The sequence below is a fragment of the Equus caballus genome, chromosome 4 (genome assembly GCF_041296265.1).
Source record: "Equus caballus isolate H_3958 breed thoroughbred chromosome 4, TB-T2T, whole genome shotgun sequence".
NCBI classification, from domain to species: domain Eukaryota; kingdom Metazoa; phylum Chordata; class Mammalia; order Perissodactyla; family Equidae; genus Equus; species Equus caballus.
The window spans coordinates 93195236-93217783 of record NC_091687.1 but is presented as its reverse complement, the minus strand read 5'-3'; the positions used below and the strand labels follow the sequence as shown (position 1 = coordinate 93217783).

General features: G+C 39.6%; 1 protein-coding gene across 24 annotated transcripts in view; it reads right to left on the bottom strand.

The window, feature by feature from the left end:
• The window catches only part of CALD1 (caldesmon 1), a 183232-nt gene that overhangs the window by 7889 nt on the left and 152795 nt on the right, over window positions 1-22548 (bottom strand). For 14 of the 24 annotated variants that reach the window (XM_014739289.3, XM_014739293.3, XM_070265842.1 and 11 more), the window contains 7 exons: window positions 17426-17571; window positions 12742-13000; window positions 9968-10108; window positions 4905-4948; window positions 4721-4802; window positions 2689-2826; window positions 2157-2252 (listed from right to left, as the gene is read on the bottom strand). In XM_014739289.3, coding sequence (XP_014594775.1) covers window positions 2157-2252; window positions 2689-2826; window positions 4721-4802; window positions 4905-4948; window positions 9968-10108; window positions 12742-13000; window positions 17426-17571 — 906 coding nt within the window. The remainder of the gene's footprint in view (window positions 1-2156; window positions 2253-2688; window positions 2827-4720; window positions 4803-4904; window positions 4949-9967; window positions 10109-12741; window positions 13001-17425; window positions 17572-22548) is intronic. The other 10 variants (XM_014739294.3, XM_014739295.3, XM_070265843.1 and 7 more) reach the window with 1 other exon arrangement.

The window sequence follows — 22548 nt, the reverse complement described above, 5'->3', positions numbered from 1 at the left end:
TCATTTCTTTTCTGCTGGACCCAAAGTGTCTGTAAATTACCCTCCTGTCTTGCTGGGCTCCAAGTCACGTCCTCTCCCAAAGAGACCACCATCTTGCTATCATACTTTGACAGAATGCTGTCTCTACCAGCCCTGGAATGTGCACACACCTTAAAGTTGCTTATTAAGGATACTCAAATTAGCTCTTTATTTACCATATCAGTTACATACTGCTTTCTTCTGATCTGGCCTTCATTTGGGAAGTCACCCTAGTCTACAAAATCCAATGGGACGTGGAGAAAAAAAGAGATCACTACAATCTATACTAAAGGGTACATTCTTCTTCCCTTTTCTTTCCACCCTCTAGTAGATGGTCTGGCAAATTACTTACTAAATAGAAAGTAAAGCAGACAATGATTTTGTAATTTCCCTGTAATACCATTTTGTCCTGCCACTTTTAGGAGGCTTTCAATAACCTCCGACAATGAGGCTTTTTGTGGAAACCTTGACACAGTTATACGTACTGTAATAATAACTGAATTGAGTTTTCTAAACCCTCCCATTGGGGTGACATAGACGGTGATAGGCTCATTAGTTAAAGTGCTGGTGAAAGGGTATGGGTCAAGTCCCGGACCAACATATGAGTATAATCTGGTATAGAAATGAAATAGATCACAAATACTATAAATGTGAAAAAAAATGACCCTCTCTTCCAGCAATGTGCCATACTCGTCCAAGAAGGAAACAATTACCTTTCTCTCTTTATCCTGGCTATCTTGAGAGATCTTCAGTGGGCCCATGAACCTGCTGAACCTGGATTATATGCATGTTCTGGGGGAGAGGATCCTTAGGTTTCATGAGGTTTTCAAAGGGCTCCATAATTCACAAAAGTTAATAGTTACTGGTCTGGAACCACAAAACTTATATAAATTGCCATTTAAAAAAATAATTTCTACTCTTTATATCACCTTGGGTGCTGGGGAAACATGAGGCACTAAAGAGCACATACTTTTTGGGTAGGGTCCCTCCCCTCAACTGTCTCCTTTTATAGGCCCCTTTCCTGTATTTACTAGGAGAGGGAAAAAAGATGTTTTTCAATATATAAAGACTTTCCAATTATAAATTGTGCTTACATTAGTTTTATATCTCCTGTGAGCCCTTGGGCAATGAATCTTGGGCTGAATATTAATTAAATAACTATAAGGAGTTGCGCCCAAGAAGAGTATGGAAACGTTTCCATTTCTTCTTTTTTCTTTCTAAGTTGGAAAAGTAATCAACTTTAGTGACTTTGGAGATTAAACATGGAGCCAATGGATGCAATTAAATGCTCAATGATGCAGAGGCCTAGGCTTTGGAAAGCTTTTCTTCTACCTCTGGAATGGAGTGGTTATGACACTCAAGTCTCTGCCCCCTTGGGCACCAACAAAGGTATAAAAGCCACCTTAACAGAGAAAGCTCACCAATATAGAGTAGGGAGCTTAATAAGGTTTTTGATTATAATGATAAGTACAAGGCAATTATCAAATACATTCAGTGAAAAGACTGAAAGAACATTTTTATAGTAAGATAGCCACACTTAAGAAAATATTAGATTTCCAAAAATAACATTTATAAGCAGTTTTTATAGTTTCTACTTTTACTGGACTTTTAAAAATGGCCTTCCTTTGGAGGTGTCGACATAAAATTACGGCAATTATTTCAACAACTACCCAATAACTATTTTTGTGCTAAGTTACAGAATTTGGCAAATTAGAAAATATGGGTTCAAAATAGCCAACACACACATTCTTTTGGGAATAAGTTTGGGGTGCTCTTGATAGAGAAGTGGCCAAGGTAATTTGACATTTTCATTTTCAAATTCCTAGCTATAATTTATAGAATAGAAGCTAAACAAACAGACCAGTTAAGAGTGTAAATTTGAACTGCCTCCACGTCCAGGTCAATTACAACTCTCAGGGTAAAGAGGTGATTATGGTTCCATTTTGCCCTCTGGGTATTAGGGTGCAGCTGCTTGGGGCGGTTCTCTCTGAATCTGCACGCCTCCTTGCTTGTTATTCAGTAGTGACAGCAAAGAATAGGAGTACTGTCTTTCCCAGGCAACAGACCAACTGCCTGTTTTCTTCCGCTGCTGGAAGCTGAGAGATCAAAGAAATTCAGAAAAACCCAAGGCTACTTACAGAAGGTTTGGGAGCAGGTGATTTGTTTCCATCTGGGGTTTTGGTCAGCCATTCATTGATGCGGCTGGAAACTCCCACCTTCAAGCCAGCAGTTTCCTACAGAGTCAATCGTGCAAAATATTAAAGGAAAAAATTAACTACTGGGAAAGAAATCTTCAAAGCAACCTCAAAATGCTTTTAAGTATTATAATCAATTTCTGATGTTACATTTAGTATTTGAGTAAAATAAACCTTAAACTTGATATTTAAAGAACATGTTATCTGGTTTTCTTTTCCCTGCACCCTACTGCACCCAGACCCCAAGGGTTGAAGATTAATTTCAGGCACTTGATTTAGAATACTGTGGCCAGAGCATAGTATGTAGTCTAGCCTCACGGAACATATTCTTTCTGAACTTGCTGTGGCATTCATTGCAAAGGAAAGCAAGCATTATACCGTCTTCACTGCTTTTATTATTAACTGGTATGATTCCTAAAAAAAAGGAAAAAAAAATCCACCCTCCAAAATTAAAAAGCAAAAATCCTATGCTCACCTTATTTGGTGTGCCTGAAGCAGCAGGGGGCGAAAACACATTCCCCTTCTCCCACATGCTCTTGATATTGCGCACGCCTTCGGCGGGGACAGGAAGATCCGAGGCTGCAGGCTTCGTAGGTTTTGCAGTTTTTGTTCCCTGAAGTGTGTGAATTATTTTTAGGATTGGCACTGATAAGTTTGTTCTCACAAACTTCTAGTGAGCTTATCTTCCTCAATATTATCATTTAAAAAATTCATTGTGTAAACCCCTTCACCAATGATAAGAGTCTTAATTTCTATTGTAAAACTACCTTTTGACGACATATATACCTCAAACTGAACCTTAAGATCTAGATCAGAGGGTCTTACAAGAGAGAAATATGTTTTTTATTGGGACAACAGTTATTGTTAAGGTGATGTTCTACTTCATTTCTTCAACAGATACTTCTTAAGTGCCTACTGTGTGCAGGGCATTGTGCTAGGCTCTGGGAATATAGTGGTACTCAAGACAGTCTGCTCTGGAAGCTGCAGTGCACTTACATTTTAATAGAAGAGAAAGATAGTAACCAGTTATATACTAGTGTTTATTTCACATTGTGGTGAGTGCTATGCAAGATAAATGTAGGGCTTTGAAGCATACCAAGAGAGCACACAAGAGGGGAATGATACTTAGTTTAGGGGAGCAAAGAAGTCTACTCTGAGGAAGTGACGTTTAAACCCAGAACTCACAGAAGATCTGGAAGTGACTAGGTGAAAAAAGGAGCAAATGCCACTCCATGCAGAAGGAACAGCATATGCAAAGAACCGAAGACAGCAACATGCTCAAAGACTGAAAGATTGAGAGACCTCTGCATGGAGAACATAGTGGAAGGAGGAAAGAATGGATGTAAGGTTGAAACGTGTCCTTTCGAGATACTTCTCCAGCAGTAGTGATGGGTATTTTCAGAATCATGCAATTGCTCTGGTGGTCTTGGTTATGTGGTCTGGGGCATGTATTGTCAAGGTGGTCAGCTAGGGTAAGTGGTACCATCAGTGGCCCATGAATAAAAAAATCTCCCTGGACTATATCCGGAAGCCACAGTCTTGGCTTCACTGACCCTATTAGAGCTATGATCACTTCAATCACAGAAAATAACTATCTGCAATTTGTCTTATATTTTAGTGGACATTTAATTTTGTGAAAATCACCTCTTGTGGGTTAGGACTTGATTATTCATTTGATAAATCATCGAGACCTCTCTCTTTCTTATTCCCTTTTATCATTTGCTTGTGAACTATTTTACAAGTATCTCCACTCTGCAGTACAAAGGAGAGGAGAAAAGCAAATAAAACTCATCCAATTACTTCGTAGCAGTTATTCCGATACAGAAGAAGGCTAAATTATCAACTGAAGTATACACAAAGGAGGGAAAACAGGATCACATCTTGATCAATAGCACCCTACCTTCTTAGTGCGCTAGTATTTGGAAATACACCTTATTTCCAAATAGAGTAGAACCCCTAGGTCAACTGGGTGGACAAAAAGTTGGAATAGACAGAAGCATGAAACTATGGTCCTTCGAGTATAAAAGAATCAATTTGAAATTGATGATTAAATTCAGGCTGGCTACCATCTTTATATTAACTTATAGTACCACTTTTATCGATAATTGAAGTTTTTATAGACAAAAGAGAATTAACCAAAGTTGTAAGGGACTGGTTTAAACTACATATGGGAACATTTTGTAAGGAATTAGGGATATTGAAGATATACTTATGAACATATAAATAATACTGTTAAATACCAATAAACCCATTCATTAAAGGAGAACACCTTCATTAAAGAATACTCAGGCTGAAAGTAGTAAACAACAATTTATTGAAAGCTCTTCTATAATTTATCTTTATTACTGTTCTTCTCTATAAATAGTTCAAAGTATAAAAAAGCAGCATTAATATTCTAACATACTAATGTGGTTATTGGACTTGATTATTGTCCTAAGTGTTTCTATCATCATCTATATAATCAGAGTTTATTTCTTTTTGACCATAACTCTGAGGACATCTCTCACCTCAATTGCACTGGTGTATTGCTCCAGTCTGCTGTCAATTTTGGAGACCACTGCTGCTTGATGAGTTGATTTGACACCACTGCTAAGTGAATAAACACACACATGCATGCATAAAATACAAGAGAGAATCTTTCCATATATATAATGGCTGATGATCCTTAGTTGAATAATCAACTGTATTTACCTTTTCTGCACAGACTTATTCAAAAATTCTGCTCGCTCTTCTATCTAGGAATTGAAAAAAAAACAAACCCAATTAATATTTTCAGCTTATAAACAATGTTTCTCAGCCCATGCCACTGTCTCGCCTGAACCTGCTGAATAAAAGCACCAAAGAGCATCTAGGGGCATTAGGGTGCTGTGCACAGCAGCTCTGCTGGAGGAAAGCTCCATGTGAGGTATTTGAGTGAGATTTGGAGGACAAATGTAGTATTGGCAAATGATAGGGAAAGTGTAGAGAAATGTAAAGTTTTGGAGGCAAATTAAAGACTAGACAGAATTGGAATAAAAATGCCTCTGAAATAATATATATCAGTGGCAAACATAATTACATTTCAAAACTATAACAATAATTTTTTCAAAAACACATGCTATTACCATTTAGGATCTATTTATATGATATAGATGTACCATGCTATTTGATGAACAAAATTTTCCCACAATGTTTTAACTATATTTTTGGTATGTAATAGGATCAAATAAGAAAGACAACCAGGAACTGTGAACTAGTGATCCACTGCTGAGCCTGACTGCCTAACTTGATGACTGTCACGCCTATTGCTGACCTTCATTTGCCCTGAATGTATAGATGGGGGTGGTGGTGGATTGAGGCTCAGGCACAGCTCATCAGTAATGGCTGAGGCCTCCCATGAGAGCCCTATTGCCCAAGTGGGAATTAAGGAAATAAGCCCAGGAAAACTGTGATGGATATATATGAAATGGGCAGTTCAGCAGTCTTTAATAAACTTTCTTTTTTTTTTTTTTCTGCTTTATCTCCCCAACCCACCCCCCCCCCCCCCGCCCCCCGCCCCGTACATAGCTGTATATCTCAGTTGCAGGTTCCTCTAGTTGTGGGATGTGGGACGCTGCCTCAACGTGGCCTGACGAGCGGTGCCATGTCTGCGCCCAGGATCCGAACCCTGGGCCGCTGCAGTGAAGTGCGCGAACTCAACCACTCGGCCACGGAGCCGGCCCCTAAACTCTTTTTCTTTTAAAGCTAGGAACTTCTTTTTGCTGCAACTGAAGCAACTAAATCCAACATTATATTTTACTGAAACTATATCACTCAAATCAGATGTTCTTTATAAGTCAACAAATATTTTTTGACTCCTTATGATACCCAATTTCAGGCTAGAAATATCCTCTGCACCCAATATCTATCAAAATCAGCAGATGGTAAAACGTTCCTTGTATATGACAGCATGTGCCACAGCACACACGTGCTAAAAGGGTCTGTTTTCTGCTCCGTTCAGGGCAGCCAAGGAATCTACTAGACTACAGTTACCCTAGGCTGCTGTGCTTGAGCATCCTCTATAGTCTTCTGAGATGTTAGTGGCTTTTTCTGGCCTGGACTGACCTGGGACTCATGGACTATTAATAAATACCCTTAGGCTTTTTGGAAAACATGCTTCACTCCTAATATCAGTTGAATAACATGTTTATAGATGTTAGTGAGAGCACTTGATTTTTTCCAAAAACTTCTTAGAATCACAAAAGCAAATTCATTAAAAATAAAACTTTATGCAAAAAGGTCCTCTAGGTAGCCCTGAGTTTATGGGATGTAAAGGGTCTTACATCTTTTTTTCTGATTTTAACATAAACTTGGAAGTGCATTTCTGGAGAAAAAGTTCCCAGTTGAAGGTGAAATATGTTGAAACCATGCAATTCTCTGGCACTTTTAATATTATCCATCCAGCCATCCATCCATCCATCCTACTTTTAACCCTACCAGCCTGTCAGCTAAACAATCAATCAGTAAATTATATATTGAATGCTCAACAATGTATAAAACAGTGTCCCATTCTTTAAGGAGAACACAATTTAGTAGAGGAGACTCATAGAAAATATAAATAAAATACTTAAAATTCAATGGTAGGTCTCATATTGAAGATAAGAAGACAATGCTGTGGCTATAGGAGAAGTGACTCTGAGTAGTCGGAGAAGGCTTTTCAGTAGTGTTGATATTTGAGCTGAGATGTTTAGTTTACAGTCTCCATAACTTTATAAAGGAGTTTATGAAAGTGGGGTTGGGAGCGCATGAGTCAGAGGGGAGAGGACATTTCTAGTAGAGCAAATACATGTACAAAGATTTGGGGAGCAGAGGCAAAATGGGGGAACCGAAGAACGAAGAAACATCCAACGTGGCGGAAAGACGTGGGCATGGTGGAGGGCGGTGGCAGAGGTGAGACTTGTTCTTTGTCGCGCTTCCTGCATCATTCTGACTCAGGGATCATCTTGCTATCCTTGGCCATCACATTTATTCAAATTACAGAGGCTCTAGGACTGCAACTTTTCCTTTTGTATCTACAATATTCAAGACAGCTTGACTTCATTATCACATTTCGTCGGGACTCACCACTCATTTGCCGATGCACTCTTGGTGGAAAATTCCTTAACTTAGTGGCTCTAGGTAACGTAACAATTTGTACAGAATTTGTAAATTAAACATTCTGTATAAGTTTAATGAGGGTAACTGGGTCTTCTGAAGACCAAGTGGTGGCAGTGTTGCCTAAATAAAAGTCAAGGGGAAAAGTATACTATTAGTTTTATTAGAAAATCAGCTCTCTCCTAACTCCACACTCACTCCACCACTAATATATGAAAACAAGAATAATAAAAACAAAATTTTAAATTTAACTTACATAAAATTTATTCTTTGCATGTGTTATGTAAGAAAAATCATTCACTGCTAACATAATTTATGAGAAACCATGTTCAGGGTTTCCCAGACAAGGAATAAATGTCATGAGAAATTAACAAAATACACAAGTTGATAATATTTTTAGGTCAAATATCCAATGCTTTTCCTCCCATTGGCATTCCACAATGTTAACTTGTGACCATTGATAAGAGGTGCCGGGCCAAGAGTATCAACAGCCATCAGAATTCAACTGGAGAATATGAAATTGAGCTCTAAAGCCAGAACCACAGCAAGTTCTTCAAGGCACATACTATGAAGAAAAGCAATAGATTGTTCCTAAAAGCCTGTCTCTATTGTATAGAAATTAAAAATGTTTTGTTTCCTTTTTATACATCTACTTTGATTGCTCACACATGCCTCTCTCCCAGAGGGAGCAGATAAATGGCTTCCTGGGAACAGTCGATGAAATGGGAAGTTAGGAGTCTGGTTGAGGGAAAGACCAGAGAAGGAAGTAAGCTGAATAATTTGGCAGGGAGGAGATATTTGAAGAGAAGGAGGACAATGGATTGTAGTTTCTCCTGAAAAGAAGAGTAGAAATTAGAAACTCTGGATAACTACTACTTTATTCATGTTACCAAGACTATTCACAGAAAGCTTAGCTTGGGCGGGATTTTAAGGAAGGTAGAAAAAAAGAACATGGCATTCTTTGATCATTGATGAGCCAGGAAGAAAAGGACCCAGACCACAAACAGAAAGGACTCCAACAGCTGCACAGCGATAGCCTGAACTGAGTGGGCATTTTTGCCTTGCTGATCTTTCTTCTACAGCAGGGGTCTGCAAACTATGGCCCATTTGCCTATGGGCCAAATGCAGCAGCCCATGTTTTTCATATATCCCTTAAGCTAAGAATGAGTTTTATATTAAGTGGTTGAAAAAATCAAAAGAAGAATATTTCACGACACAGGAACATTTTATGAAATTCAAATTTTGGTGTCCGTAATTAAGCTCACCTACTCCACAAAGCTTCTCTCTACTCATTTTGCTCAGTTCTGAGGTCTCACTATGCTGGTAGTCTGCATCTGGTTACCTCTGTAATCCTTGAATTCCCCTGAGGCAGTCAATTATATTAGTGTCCTAAGAGTAGCAACCTTGCTTTGTACGCCTTCCTCATGGCACATAGCACACAGTAGGTATGTTATAAATACCAAACAGTAAATAAGAAAGGCCCCCTGTGCTTAGCTTGGATTCCCCCTGAAGCAGGCCTTGAGATGAGAGGGTTCAAGTATAAGTAGTTTATTTGGGAGATGTCAGAACTATGCTTGGGACCCAATCATAAAGACTAAGTGAAGTCATTTAAGGATAAAATATGCTGATTATCATGTGAAACAGGACTATAAAATGTAAGTAACTGGCTTTTGGTCATTTACTGTGGCACAGGATATGACCTCACAGACATTTACAGATAACACACATGCACACACTTAACCAGCTGAAGCCTGGCTGTATTTTTTTTTTTTATTCTTTGCCAGTATTGTTGATGCTCTGTAACCCAGCCAGGCTGATGGAAAATGAGGGTGAAATAAAAGTCTTAAAAGTTCCAATCTCTGAAGATTCATTCATCCATTTACTCATTCAACAAATACTTATTGAGTATCTTCACTGTGCCAGGTGCTCAATAAATGTTAACCCTCAAAGCAAAAAATATATTTGAAAATAATGGCAGATTGAGTATAAATAATAGATAGTACTTTCTTGACCCTGCTCTCTTTTATTTACATCTCAACCATTCCATCATCTCCCTGACTCAGCTCCTTCCTGCTCATTCTCTTTTCTCTTGGCAGCACTCCTGTCTTACATCAATTAGGAGCTATGCTCCTTGAAGGCAGGAGTGGACCAAACTCATCCCGGCAAAGGACCCTGTGCGAGTCACATTCACCTCCTCCTGTGCTAATAGCTTTCAAATTCGACCAGGACCATTTCCAGCTGCCCTGCTTTTAATAATGACAAAGAAAAATGAACAGCTAGCATGAAAAGCAGCTTAAAGCTTTATAATATATTTGCCCATTTTATAAACTTTAAATGTGTCCATTTTCAGTTACCGAAAGCAATGAGGCACTTGGAGAACATGGGTCAGTGAAACCTAGAATAATCGCTGAATGTCATTTTAACATATACCAAAGCATCTAATAAACAACAGGTACAGATTTCTCCCCTTTCTCTCTCTTTTCCATACGTTGAAAATAAAGAGAAGCTGTGAAATGGCTGCCAGAAAGACCAAAAAATAAATGAAGCAAAGTCTTCGAATAAGGAATAACTAAATAAGGGGCTCAGATCAAGTTTCTACTCTAACAGAGGTATTATAAGAAGGTTTTCTGCAGGGAGGATACCTTGAGAGATGAACCTTTGGGAGTGAAACATTTGAATGGCTTCTTATCCTCTGATAGTCCATCTTCTGGCATCTTCTGACGTTTCTCAGCAGCTTCTGCCCTTCGCCTTTCAATCTCTTCCTTTAGCCTCCTCTTCTCTTCCTAAGAGAGAAAGAAGAGATGACAAGGACATGAACATCAGCTTCAAGCCAAAAGGAAAGATTGCTGTAGGGGAAAGAGTATAGTCCCCAAGGGAAAAGGCCCAGGTTCTAGACTGGCTGCTGCCCCTTCCTCAAGGGCGCTCCCTAGTGGTTAAGCCTGAGTTCTCGAGTCCAACTACCTGACTCGCACGCTGGCACTGCCACTTCCCAACTGTGCAACCCCGGCCACATTACTTATCTGCTCTGTGCCTCAGTTTCCTCATCTGTAAAGTGGGGATAATAATAGCACCCAATGGATAGGGTTTTATTGAGGACAAATGAGAAAGCCTACAGAAAATGCTTAGACTAGTCCTCAGGATGTTTATCATTATCATCAAGATCCTGCAAGTCATTTAACACTGACCTTCCATTTCCGTAAGTGGAAAATTAATGTAAATATCCCTTCTACTTCCTTCCTAGGAGAGTTGTGAAGACAAATGAGGTAACATGTAAAAAGTTATGTAAATATATGGTACTAAATTTTCCAAATTGTACAAGAGATGATTTTATGGTGGTCCACACCTCAAGTGAGTAGCTTATTTTAAATGGTTTGACAAATCTGAAATGGTGTAGCTATTGCACCACGGCAGTGAAATCACAGATGTTTACAATCCGTCTCATTAGCCTCTCTGTCCCTTCTTTGCTGGCCTGTCTTCTCTCCCCTGTCTTCTCTCTCAGGCAAAAACTCCAGAGCTCTAGTCAAGTTGCCCATCCTCTATGAACGATTTTCTGGGATTCATGCAATTTTTTGTAGTTTTCAAACTGTAAGATCTTTATCATTGGATGCTTTCAAGCAGAGACTGGATGGGTCTATCTGTCAGAGGATGTTGCAGAAGGATCCTGTGTGTTATGGACTGAATGTTTGTGTTTCCCCAAACTTCATATGTTGTAATATTTACCCTCAATGTGATGGTATTAAGAGGTGGGGCCTTTGCAAGGTGATTAGATCATGAGGATGGAGATCTCTTGAATGGGATTAGTGATTTATAAAAGAGGCCTCATGTGAGGACACAGAGAGAAGACAGCTATCTATGAACCATCAAGCAGGTCCTCATCAGACACAGAACCTGCTGCCCTTGATCTTGGACTTCCCAGCCTCCAGAACTGTGAGAAATCATTTCTGTTGCTTGTAAAGCACCCAGACTATGGTAATTTGTTATAGCAGCTTAAACTGATTAAGACACTGTGCTTGGTAGGAGGTTAGACCAAATAATCTCCTAGGTTCAATCCATTTTTAAGAGTTCAGTCTGTCTTCATTGATTCTCTCCTCCTCTAAACAATAACAACAATGATAACAATAATTATGTAACTACCACCTCCTGTGTGCCTATTATGTACCAGGCACTGTGAATACAATGATCTAGTTAATCATCGCGTTAATCCTGAAAGGAGACATTATTTCACAGACAAAGAAAAGAAGTCTTAGAGTGGTCCAGTAACTTTCCCAAGGTCCCAGCTTGCAAGTGGCAATTAGGATACAAGCCCGGTTGTGTTTGATTCTAAAGCTCTATCATCCCAATTACTTCTCAACCAGAGGTCATTGGCTCATTGAGAGCTGGACTTGGAAGAGATCTTAGAATAATTTATCTAAACTTTCCACATAGTTCTAGGAAATTCTATAGAAGATCCACATCAGAAAGTCATCGAAAGTCTTTTTGCATATTTTGAATGACGAGAGATCACTGTCTCCTAAGATTAGTGGGAAAAGCTCTAGGCTGAGTTGGAGGACCTGGCTCCCAATACTGATTCCATTGCTTTTTAGATGCGTGACTTCACAAAAGTCACTCAAACTATTCGATTCCTGGTTTCTTTGTCCATAAATTGGGAATAATAATGTACCCAGGGATGAAAGGAAAGGATGCACCTTGTAAACTGTAACAATATAAGTTGTGATTCGTTAAGCACTTTTTCTGTTTTCAAAATTTGCCTTCTTGTAACTTTATCTGTTGTTTCTAGCTCTGTCTTAAAAGGTTTGTTCATAATTATTGGGCTCCCACTATATGACTGACGCTGTGCTGGGTCCTGGGTATACAGTAATGAACAAAGCAGATACTGTCCCTGCCTGAGAAAATCTAGTCTACGTACTCTTCCACTAAAAAAACAAAACTGCCTTTCTTAAATCTTCTCTATAAAACTCTTCAAATAGCAAAACAACTATTATATGACTCTTAGGTCTTGTAACTAATCTGCAGACCTTTTCATCCTTCTCAGCTTTCTACTGTTCTTTATTGAGGGACAGTAAAGGGTAATTAATGAGTTAAGACAAGTGGGACCTTGGGAAAATTACGAAAAAAAACACCTCTCTGTGCCTCACTTTGCTCATCCGTAAAATGAAGACAATACATGTACCCATTATCAGAGAGTTCTTATGAGCATTGGATAAATTAATATGTATAAAGATTTTAGAACCATGCCTAGCACACAGTAAGTTTACTGTTCTAGAAATGTATTTGTAAGAGTCCATGCTCAACAGAGAAGCAGCATTTCACCTGGGAAAAAATCATCCTCTGGACTAGAAGGGTCACCTGAGATGTGTATTCAGGGGCTGGGGTAAGTTGCAGCGCCCCCTGGCTGGACGGGCTGTGCTCTCCTTACCTCCTCTCTGACTTTTCGCTCTGCTTCCTCCTGCTTCCTCCTCTGCTCTTCCTCCTCCAGAACCTTTCTTCGCTCCTCCCTCTTTTTCTTCAGCTCTTCCAGCTCCAAGGCGGCCTCCTGCTGCTTCTGTTTGAGCTTCTCGAACTCTTCGCTCTCGGTTTCCCCGCGGCGGCGGCGAAGCTCCTCCAGGCGCTTGCCGGCTTCCACTTGGGAAGCGCCTTCAGCCTCCTTGGCCTCACCCACCTTCGCTCCTGGGCGGCTGTGGAGAAATGCAAAGGAGTGTGACACAAGTCTGTCTTGCAGCCTCCCCTGGAGGGAGGATGTCAGTCTGCAGGCTTTGCATTCCGCACTGCAGAAATTTCCACTGCCCATCATTTGACAGTGGCTCTTCACACCAACCCAAGGTGTAGGTTGGGGTCAGCCCGGAATCTCAAGGTCTGAATCTGAGTCCCCGCTCTGCCACTTCCTCGGTTTCCTTAGTTGTACGATGGGGCAAACAGGCCCTGTCGGTGGATTGTAAAATACTGCAACCCCTATGGAAAACAGCATGGAGGTTCCTCAAAAATTTAAAAATAGAATTACCATGTCATCCAGCAACTCCACTTCTGGGTATTTATCCGAAAAAAATGAAACACTAACTTGAAAAGATATTTGTACCCTCATGGTCATTGCAGCATAATTTATAATAGCCAAGATATGGAAACAACCTCAGTGTCCATCCATGGATAAAGAAAATGTGATATATGTACATATACAACAATGGATTATTATTCAGCCATAAAAAAGAAGAAATCTTATTTAAACACTTATCAACAAGTAGTGAGGGCATCCTTAACCACATCTGAACATAAGTAGCCTATTTCTGACACTCTTGTCTAACGAACAGATGAATTACCACTGTCTAGTGTCAAGGAAGAATAAAACACAAAATGAGATCAACATTACCCAATTGCCAATACTGATCTTATGTGTACATCTCATGCTTTTTAAATATTGAGGTAGTGCTGAATATACTAAGCCCTTTAGGACAGTGCTTTTCAAGCTGCAGTTTGGAAAATCAGTTTAGTGAACTGTAATCAGCATTTTAAAAAATGAAATAGAAAACATCAGAGTGCATTGCATAGAACACGGGAATTCACCATTTCTTGACATGTTTGTTTCAGTTATAAATATATATGTAGAGATGTCCTGGGTTATGATGTAAAACTTATTTCTTACTAAGAGTTGAGGTCAAAAAGTTTAAAAACATTGTACTAGATTCTTGACGGTTAAAAATGAACTCTTATTTTGAACTCAGTCAAGGTTAAACTTGATGTTGCTCTTTCAGGGTCTTATAGGTTCATAGGCCTGTGACTCCAGAGAGAAAATTTCCACTCTCAGTTAATTTAAGGTTTTTCCATCTTCAGAGATGAGTTTGCCCTCTCTGTGTTCATCATGTCAGTGTTCAGTTGGACTGGCAAAACACATGCCTATAGAAACTTCTCTGGATTCCACTAGGTGTCACTCAGCCTTCATTTTGGACGTTCAAAACACCCATCATTAGGGACTGGTTAAATAAACCACAATAGTCCATCCGGTGGAACACTCTTTAATTGTAGGCTTATATTCATTGGTATAGAAAGCCAGCTAAGATTATGTGCAATGCAAGAATCAATTTAGATATAGATTTATAATTCTATTCACACATATACATACTATAGGTATATATGTGTGTCTATTTTGAGTGTATATACATAGAGAATATCTGGAAAAAAGTGTTACTGGTGATTATCTTTACATGATGGGTGCTTATTTTTATACTTCTATTTTCTGAATGTTTTATAATGAGTACAGTTTTCCTATAATTAGAAAAATTCTCATATTAAACAAACAGAAAGCAAAACAAATCCTTGTTTTGTACTTTCTATAAAACCCTTGGTATAATCTGCTATTTCTATAACTTGCTTATTAAACTGAGATTTTTTTTTGTCATGTTTTAGAGAAAACAACCTAGTTACAAGAAAACAGGAGTATCAAAGGGGGCAGTAATTAAATCAAACATAAGGAACGATGCTTCAATTTGTCCACATCGCCTCTGCTCAGATATGCTGGCACGCCCTTAGCATTAGGGTGCCACTAATATTTCTTCCAGAAGGTTTTCCTCCCTATGCTTGGCTTCTTTAGTTGTAAATCACAATGAACATCAGACATTTCACCATTAAGAACACAACTTGTTTTCAGTTAAGCTTATCTCAATAGAAGCTCTTCTCCCTTCCCAGCTCCCCACTTTATAACTACATGGAGCAAAACCAGGTGTCTCTACTTCTATCAGCATCAACTTCTAATTGAATCTAAAACTAACATACGTTGGCAGCTAGACAAAAACTAATAATATGGTGGCAGTTTGTTTCTTTTTATTTTTTTCTGTCTAAAGCTTGAAAAATTAAGGCAAGAGTCACATTTTAGAGCTGTCAAGGGACCGGCCCCGTGGCGGAGTGGTTAAGTTCACACGCTTCGCTTCGGCGGCCCGGGGTTTCACTGCTTCGGATCCTGGGCGCGGAAATGGCACCGCTCATCAGGCCATGCTGAGGCGGCGTCCCATATAGCACAACCAGAGGCACTCACAACTAGAATATACAAGTATGTGCTAGGGGGCTTTGGGGAGAAGAAGAAGAAAGAAAACAAAGATTGGCAACAGATGTTAGTTCAGGTGCCAAAAAAAAAAAGAGGGGCTGGCCCCGTGGCCGAATGGTTAAGTTCGCGCGCTCCGCTGCAGGCGGCCCAGTGTTTCGTTAGTTCGAATCCTGGGCGCGGACATGGCACTGCTCATCAGACCACGCTGAGGCAGCGTCCCACATGCCACAACTAGAAGGACCCACAACGAAGAATACACAGCTATGTACCGGGGGGCTTTGGGGAGAAAAAGGAAAAAATAAAATCTTAAAAAAAAAAAAAAAAAAAAGAGTTGTCAGCGCTTAACCTGTTGCCGTCCCCTGTGACTTTTCTCTTTGAATTACTCAGCTTTCTGGATTTCCACACAATGGGCATGTTAATTATTAATTTGAGCTTTGACTAAAGCTAGTTGGCAAGTTTGCTAATTGTTAACCAAACTCCTATGGACAGACTTTTTAACATTATTTCTTTTAACAAAAATGTACTCTTACCTACAAACATATTTTAAACCATCAAATAATAATATTACGAGGTAATATTCATTGAACACTTTTCATGAACCTGACCCTTCTCTAGGGCTTCAGAATACTAAAATTCTGGCACTTCAGCAAGCTTTGGACTCAGCTTACCAACCTGAATCAACTTGATTTCTAGATTTTCTATGAATTCCCAGTAAGCCTTTAATTTTCATATCTACTCTCTTGCCAATCCCAAATAATATCTATAAGTTCCACACTTTTAACTCCTTCACAGTTAATTCATGCCTTTGAGACATACCTTTTCTTCCATATTCTTTAGGCTTTCTTTGGATAAATGTGACTAGATTTCTGCTCAAATTTTGTATAGAAAAATTGTTTGGGGGAAACTATATTTACCTAACACCTTAGCATCTTAAGAGCAGCCAGAAACATCCATCCCTAGTAGCGCTGCCTACTTCTGAATGTCACAAAGTCTGGTGTGAGGAGCATGTCCAACTTCTACACGATACCTGCTAGGGGACTTTCTTATTTGAAAAGTTCAGATAAACGGGGTCTATAGGCAAAGTTGGTGCCAAAGAACATCCCCATGGGATCCACATTAGGGAGACCCAAGACTCTTTTCCAGAACACTGGGACAGCAGCCAGTGACATAACAGAGGCTGGAATTTGTCACCAGTGGTTGGAGGGTGTATGTGTGCGGGAATGGGGCACAGAGAATTGTGTAGCCAGGTGTCCATGGCAGGCTTCTGCAACTTGAGTCCTTCTACAAAACTGGTGGGGAACTCTCAGTATCCAATGTATCTAGAAGTGAGGATTTACCTGCACATATTTGTCTATCTGTCCTGAAATCAATTGCCTAGATGTTCAACACGATGGGTGGAGTAGGGTGAGATGGGAAGCTGAAGCTATGCAAGAGGGTTTTCTAAACTGTATTAGATGGAGCCATTAGTCCCATGCTTTCTTCCTCCCTCTTAGAGATTTCCATGCAAATTAACATCAGGGGCTTTCCTCAAAGTCCTGTGGTAAAGAGATCTGATAAACTTAATTTAACCCAATATTTCCCAAGTATCTGGCCACAGAACAATCTTAATTTTATGTAATTTTTGTTTACAACCTTTAGAAAATACATTCTTGAAAATGGTACTGAGGAGGGTCTCTTATGAATTTGGCCGGACCATATAGAGAATGAATGATATAGTTAATGACCATATAGTTAATGAATGATATTAACCCCAGTCATAATATTTTCTAATGAACTGATCTTACATGAGCAGATTAAGTCAGGGAACAAAAACATAGCTGCCAAGCATGATCTGCCTTGCTAAATAATGGGAAAAGCAGATTAAACCTTGTCTGAGCAATGACTACTGGTCTTCTGTTAGCGATTGACAGCCTGACTTGCTGACTGAGTATCTCTCAGACAATGGCCAATGAGCTCACAACAAAAGTATGTTGCCTGTTAGCACGCTTCTGTCTGGAGGCCCAGGATAGGGAGACCAATTTTTATTTTCACATATGAACACAGTCACTGTTTACTAGTCACTACTTCTTACCTGAAAACATTCTCGGTGTGTTTAAGTTTGTGGGTCATGAATTCCCCATTCTGTGACTTCACTTCTGTAAATCCCTTCTTTCCATCCAAGAAGCTCTTAACTTCTTCTTTGCGCTCTTTGTCCTTTTTAAACTTCTCATCTTTGATCTAATCAACAGTACACATCAGGAAGAAACATAATGATAAAAATTGTATTAGGTTTTGCTTGGTGTCACCAAATAAGACCCAAAATTGTTAGGAAGCCAGAAAACTGAGAAGTGAAACAAACCACTGGAGAACAATGTGGTAGAGTCAGGGTCAGAGGAAATCCTCAGAGCATGAGCTATGGTGAGCTGTGAGCAGAGACCTTGACCACAATTTTAGGAAGTCAAGATCATCCCCGATTTCACTGGAGTTTTATTTTCAAGAGCAGTGGAGGTGTTACCGTTTGGCAACTATTATGTTCTGGGAACTCCGTGTAAGAGAGGCTGTTTGCAGTTTCCACTGGGAAGAGCGATTATTAGCTTGGCTTTCGTGTGAGAATGGCCAGGCTGCTTGGACAGATTTCTTCTTGGATGGAGGGTACTTCTTTGAGAAGGACACAAATGTGTTGAGGAGCAAAGAAGAGGAAACCTACCAAATTAGCCAGGTCTGCCAAGCCTATTTTGACGGATGTCAGAGGAAGATTACCCCTGTATTCTAATCAAATGAGTAACTAGGACTCTGAGGCTAGAAGACATAATAACCCTACTTTTAGGGGGATGACACAGAGATCTGTGGACCATGGTTGTAGTCAATTAAAGCACTACAGTTAGAATGGAATAGGAAAACTCCAGGGTTTAGGTTGACTTTCATGGCAGGTAATAATTTAGTCTCTGGAAGTGGTTTTGTGATTATTGTGGGAGACAGAGGGAGGTGACACACGGAGAGCAGGTGTTAGCTTTAATATTCTGTGGTTTTCGTGTTACAAGTTCCTCATGGTAAATGAGACAGATTATTTCAAAGGAAACTGAATTTATATAGCTTTGGGGGAGGTAAAGAAGTCCAGATTACTTTGCCTATATCAACTCGCCCATTATTAAAAGATGAGTGTGAAAACAGGTGGGGTTCATTATTGCTCTTTTCAAGACAAACAGTGACAAAGTACTAACATGGTAAAGAAACCCACAGAAGAAGGGTGGAGCATGAGAACTTAGGGCTCAGGTGCTACCCACAATGGTCTCCCCTTGCCAGCTCACTCACCTCTTTTCAGCTATTCTTCAGATTTACTCCTAAAGTTCATGTTTTACTAAGCAGAGTACAGTTTTTTGCTCTTTACTGACAATCCTTCAATTGTCCTTTACCTGATTGCCTTCTCTGGGTATTATTTGACTAAATTACTACAGAGGGACTATTCACTACCATGTTGCCCTAATTAGCTAAGATTTTAATCTTTCTCTCTCCAAGGTGTATATACCTAGTCTATCCCTCAGATATGCTGAAGAGGAGAGCTGGGTTTTTTGCCATTCTCTCTGAGAGCTTTTTGTGGAAGTCAGGAAACCTGAGTTTTAGTGCCAGTGCTGTCAACAAACTAGCTGTGTTACTTTGATTAAGTCACTTGAATTCTCTGGAATGCTGGCTTCTGTATATAGAAAGAGGGAATTGGACTAGATGATCCCCTCCTAATCCTTCATCCTGTCATTTCCCTCTTGGCTCCTGATTTATCATGAGGGGCTACAGAGAAGAGAAGGAAGCTCCTGGCCTGTCCTACAGCTTAATTTCGGCTCCTTGGTGGCTGTCCTTGCCCAATCATAAGTGGGTATTCATTGGGCAGGTGGGAGTCTGCAGGCCCTATTCTCATCTCAGCCTACTGTTGTTGGATATAACCCCAGAAACCATGGACTGGAGTTTAAATCCTGGTTAAGAAGTATCTGGTAATACAAAGTGGAGGGTAAGGCGGTCCCATTTAAGGGAACCCATGAGACAAACCTTGAGTCAAATCTCACAGTTTATGAAGCACTATGCAAAGAGAAATTCCCAACTCATTTCTCCTATTGTGGAGTCAAAGATATTTCCATTCTCCCAAAATGCATTATCTGATTTACTGGCCAAAAATGTATGTAAAATAGATTTGTAAAACAATACATGTCTAACAGAAGAAAAATCCTCCATTTTTTCAAGCTCTGCCTTTATTGGCAAAAGTTATGGTGGATGGTATGCTTATTATATTCTCTTTGGAAAACTTTCTTAGAAAAATTCCCAATGAAATAACGATAATTTGAGTTTGACTACCAATTATTTTCTTTTTGGGGGAAATCAATAAATAAATTAATTCCATAATGCCTTTAAATTTTATCTTAAGGAGCATCATGGTCTGTTTTCTACAGCAAATTCAACCCAAGCTTATGGGATTCTGAGCCTCTTGGGCAAAGCATTAGATCTTGAGGCCAAAATGTTACGATGAAGAAAATCTGTGCTGATGGATTAATAGGTAGCCAAGTATCCTGAAAGAGTTAACGTGCTGAAAATACAGGTAACGTTAGCATATGAAAGGCTCTGGCCAAATGTGACCATTGGGACAAAACTCTGCATATTTGAGATATCCAAAGGGATACCACGTGAGTGTGTGTGTAGGGAATGAGAATTCAAGTGACATGCCCTTGTGCTAGAGAGACACTCAAAAAGTTGATTGAGCAAGTCAAAAAGGACGGAGCTGTCAGTCTCTGTCGTGTATTGCTTTGCATTATTTGATTCCAGAATAGTGAGAAGAACTGGTGCAAGTTACAGTTTTTCAGATTAGGTTTAACATACTTTTGTTAGATCCAGAAGCCTCAGTTCTTTTTCTGGGTCCAATGTCTATCACATGGATGTCTGTGCCATTGAAAGTTTGGTCCATGGCCAACATGGACCTCACTGGGAAGCTCAGACTCCACCCCAGACGCACTGAGTCAGATTCTGCATTTCATAAGATTCCAGGTGATTTGCATGGACACCAATGTTTGGTAAGCTTTGGCCTACAGGATATGAATATCAGTTTCCATATTATAAGAACAATTCCACTGGAAACTGTTTTTCTGATATAGGCCAGAAAAAAAAAAAAAGAGCTTCATGGTGAATAACTAAAAAGAGACGTTTTATAGTTGGAGAGGAGAAAAAGAAAGCTAAATTAATTTTCAAGGTTGGTGATCATCTGTGATCTATTGCCACAAACAGAGTTAAACTCCAGTGGGAGAAAGAAGGTTTTTTGTCTGGTATTAGAGTAACTTCTGGAAATGTTTTTTTCAGGGAACGTTCACGTGATGTTTGTGTTTACCTAGCCTACTTAGCTCCTTGAAAGGAAACGCTTTTAATATTAACCAAAAAAAAAAGGGGGGGGGGGGAAGAGAGTGTTAATGGCTAAATCGTGTAAAGTATGATTTAAAGTTGTCTACATAAAGCAACCACACAACCAGCTGGAGAGGGAGAAATCTAGTCATTCAACTAGCAATTTATGTACACAATATTAAAACAGGAATGATAGTTTTTTTGGTTTTTTTCAGCCTGAGTTGAATAGCTAATCCGGCCTTCTGCAAAACACAGGCCAGAAGTTTTGGGACACTGGAATGTGCTGTAGGGCGAACTGGGAAAGGGGCAGGTCTGAAATCATTATACTACAGACATTGTTGAACTGGGGCTTTATCTGAAAAGAGGCAATAGGATGATTTGGATGACCGCTGACGAGCCTTTTCTAGCTCACGGACACAATACACGGACATAGAATGCTTTGGTCATTAAAAATAAATCACATCTTAGACTCGGAACAGTGCCTTTTCAGCTTCCCCTCCCTCACATAAACTTTACCACTGAGTCATGATTTCATGCCCTCTTCCTTCTGTAGTTAAAGACACCCACCATGAAACACTAGCTTTATAGAAGAAGCCATGTGGGACATCTCTGCTTGAGTTTAGTTCCCAGTAAGCTTCATTGTTTATAGGTGAATTTGTAGGTGTTTTTCTGTTACAAAATGAGAACAGTGGTTCCCAATGTGTTCAACTATATCCTCAGCTACCTCATTGGAGCCAAATTCAGTTTTCCAGTCATTAGCATTTCCGCTTTCTCCTCCCTTTAAACGTACAGTGTTCGCATTCAGTTTTCGCTCCCAAACCACCACAAGTTCTCTTAGAAACAGGGAGGAACACATATCTTAAACGAAATAAATATAACATGAACTGTGGGTTCTTACTTTTTTACATGAATCTTATGAGAAAACGTTTAAGAAAATAGCCATCCCCCTATTTAACCTGGTCATTTATTTTCTAAATGTGGATTTTTCTGTTTCCTCACATATGCCATAATGGACAGAGAAATGTAGCAAGAGTCCATTTGAGTTGGCGCTCAAAGCTACGATTCAGTCCCCTGGGCAAAGTAATTCAAGTCTTCTTACCTTTGATAATTTAGTTTTACCACATTCGAGTATGTAGAACTTATTAGATACTGTCACAATTTTTAGGATTACTTGGGGCTAACATAAGCACAATGGTTAACACAAGGTCAGGCTTTCTGATGGGCATTTTGAATATGTTGGAACATAAAGCTATTCTCTCTGCCGCAGCCTCTGGTCCACTGACTCATTTACTTACCGACAGTCAAACACCCTGGCACCAGCTCCTGTGTGTGCCTCAGAAATGCAATGCAGAACATTTGGCCAAATTTTTCTTTTGAAAACCAAATATCATCTTCAGTTCATCAAATTTTCTACTGAGATGGGGGGGGCATGTTTTTCCTTTGGAAAGTTAAATCATTAATCAAAGCCAATTGGAGATATTTATGATTGAAATGAAAGTAGGATGGTTCAAGGAAAAGAAAATAGCACTTAGAAGAGTAGAAAGCTGGAAAGATGAATCAGAAGAGTGTTTTTCAAGCTTTCTGACTGTGACCCATAGTAGGAAAGGCAATTTTATCACAAGGCAGTGCTTACTGCCTATGATGCCCTCTGACGTTTCCCATTCTATTTCATGTTTCTAAAATGCCGATTGACCTGTTTAACTAATTTTGAGATGCTGTAAGTTGATTTCACCAGTCAATGGATCATGAGTCATGGCTTGCAAAACACTGGATTAGAGGTTACAATTTTGAGATCATCAGACCTGAAATGTCATGGAACACTGCTCTCCGTTGCTCTGTGAT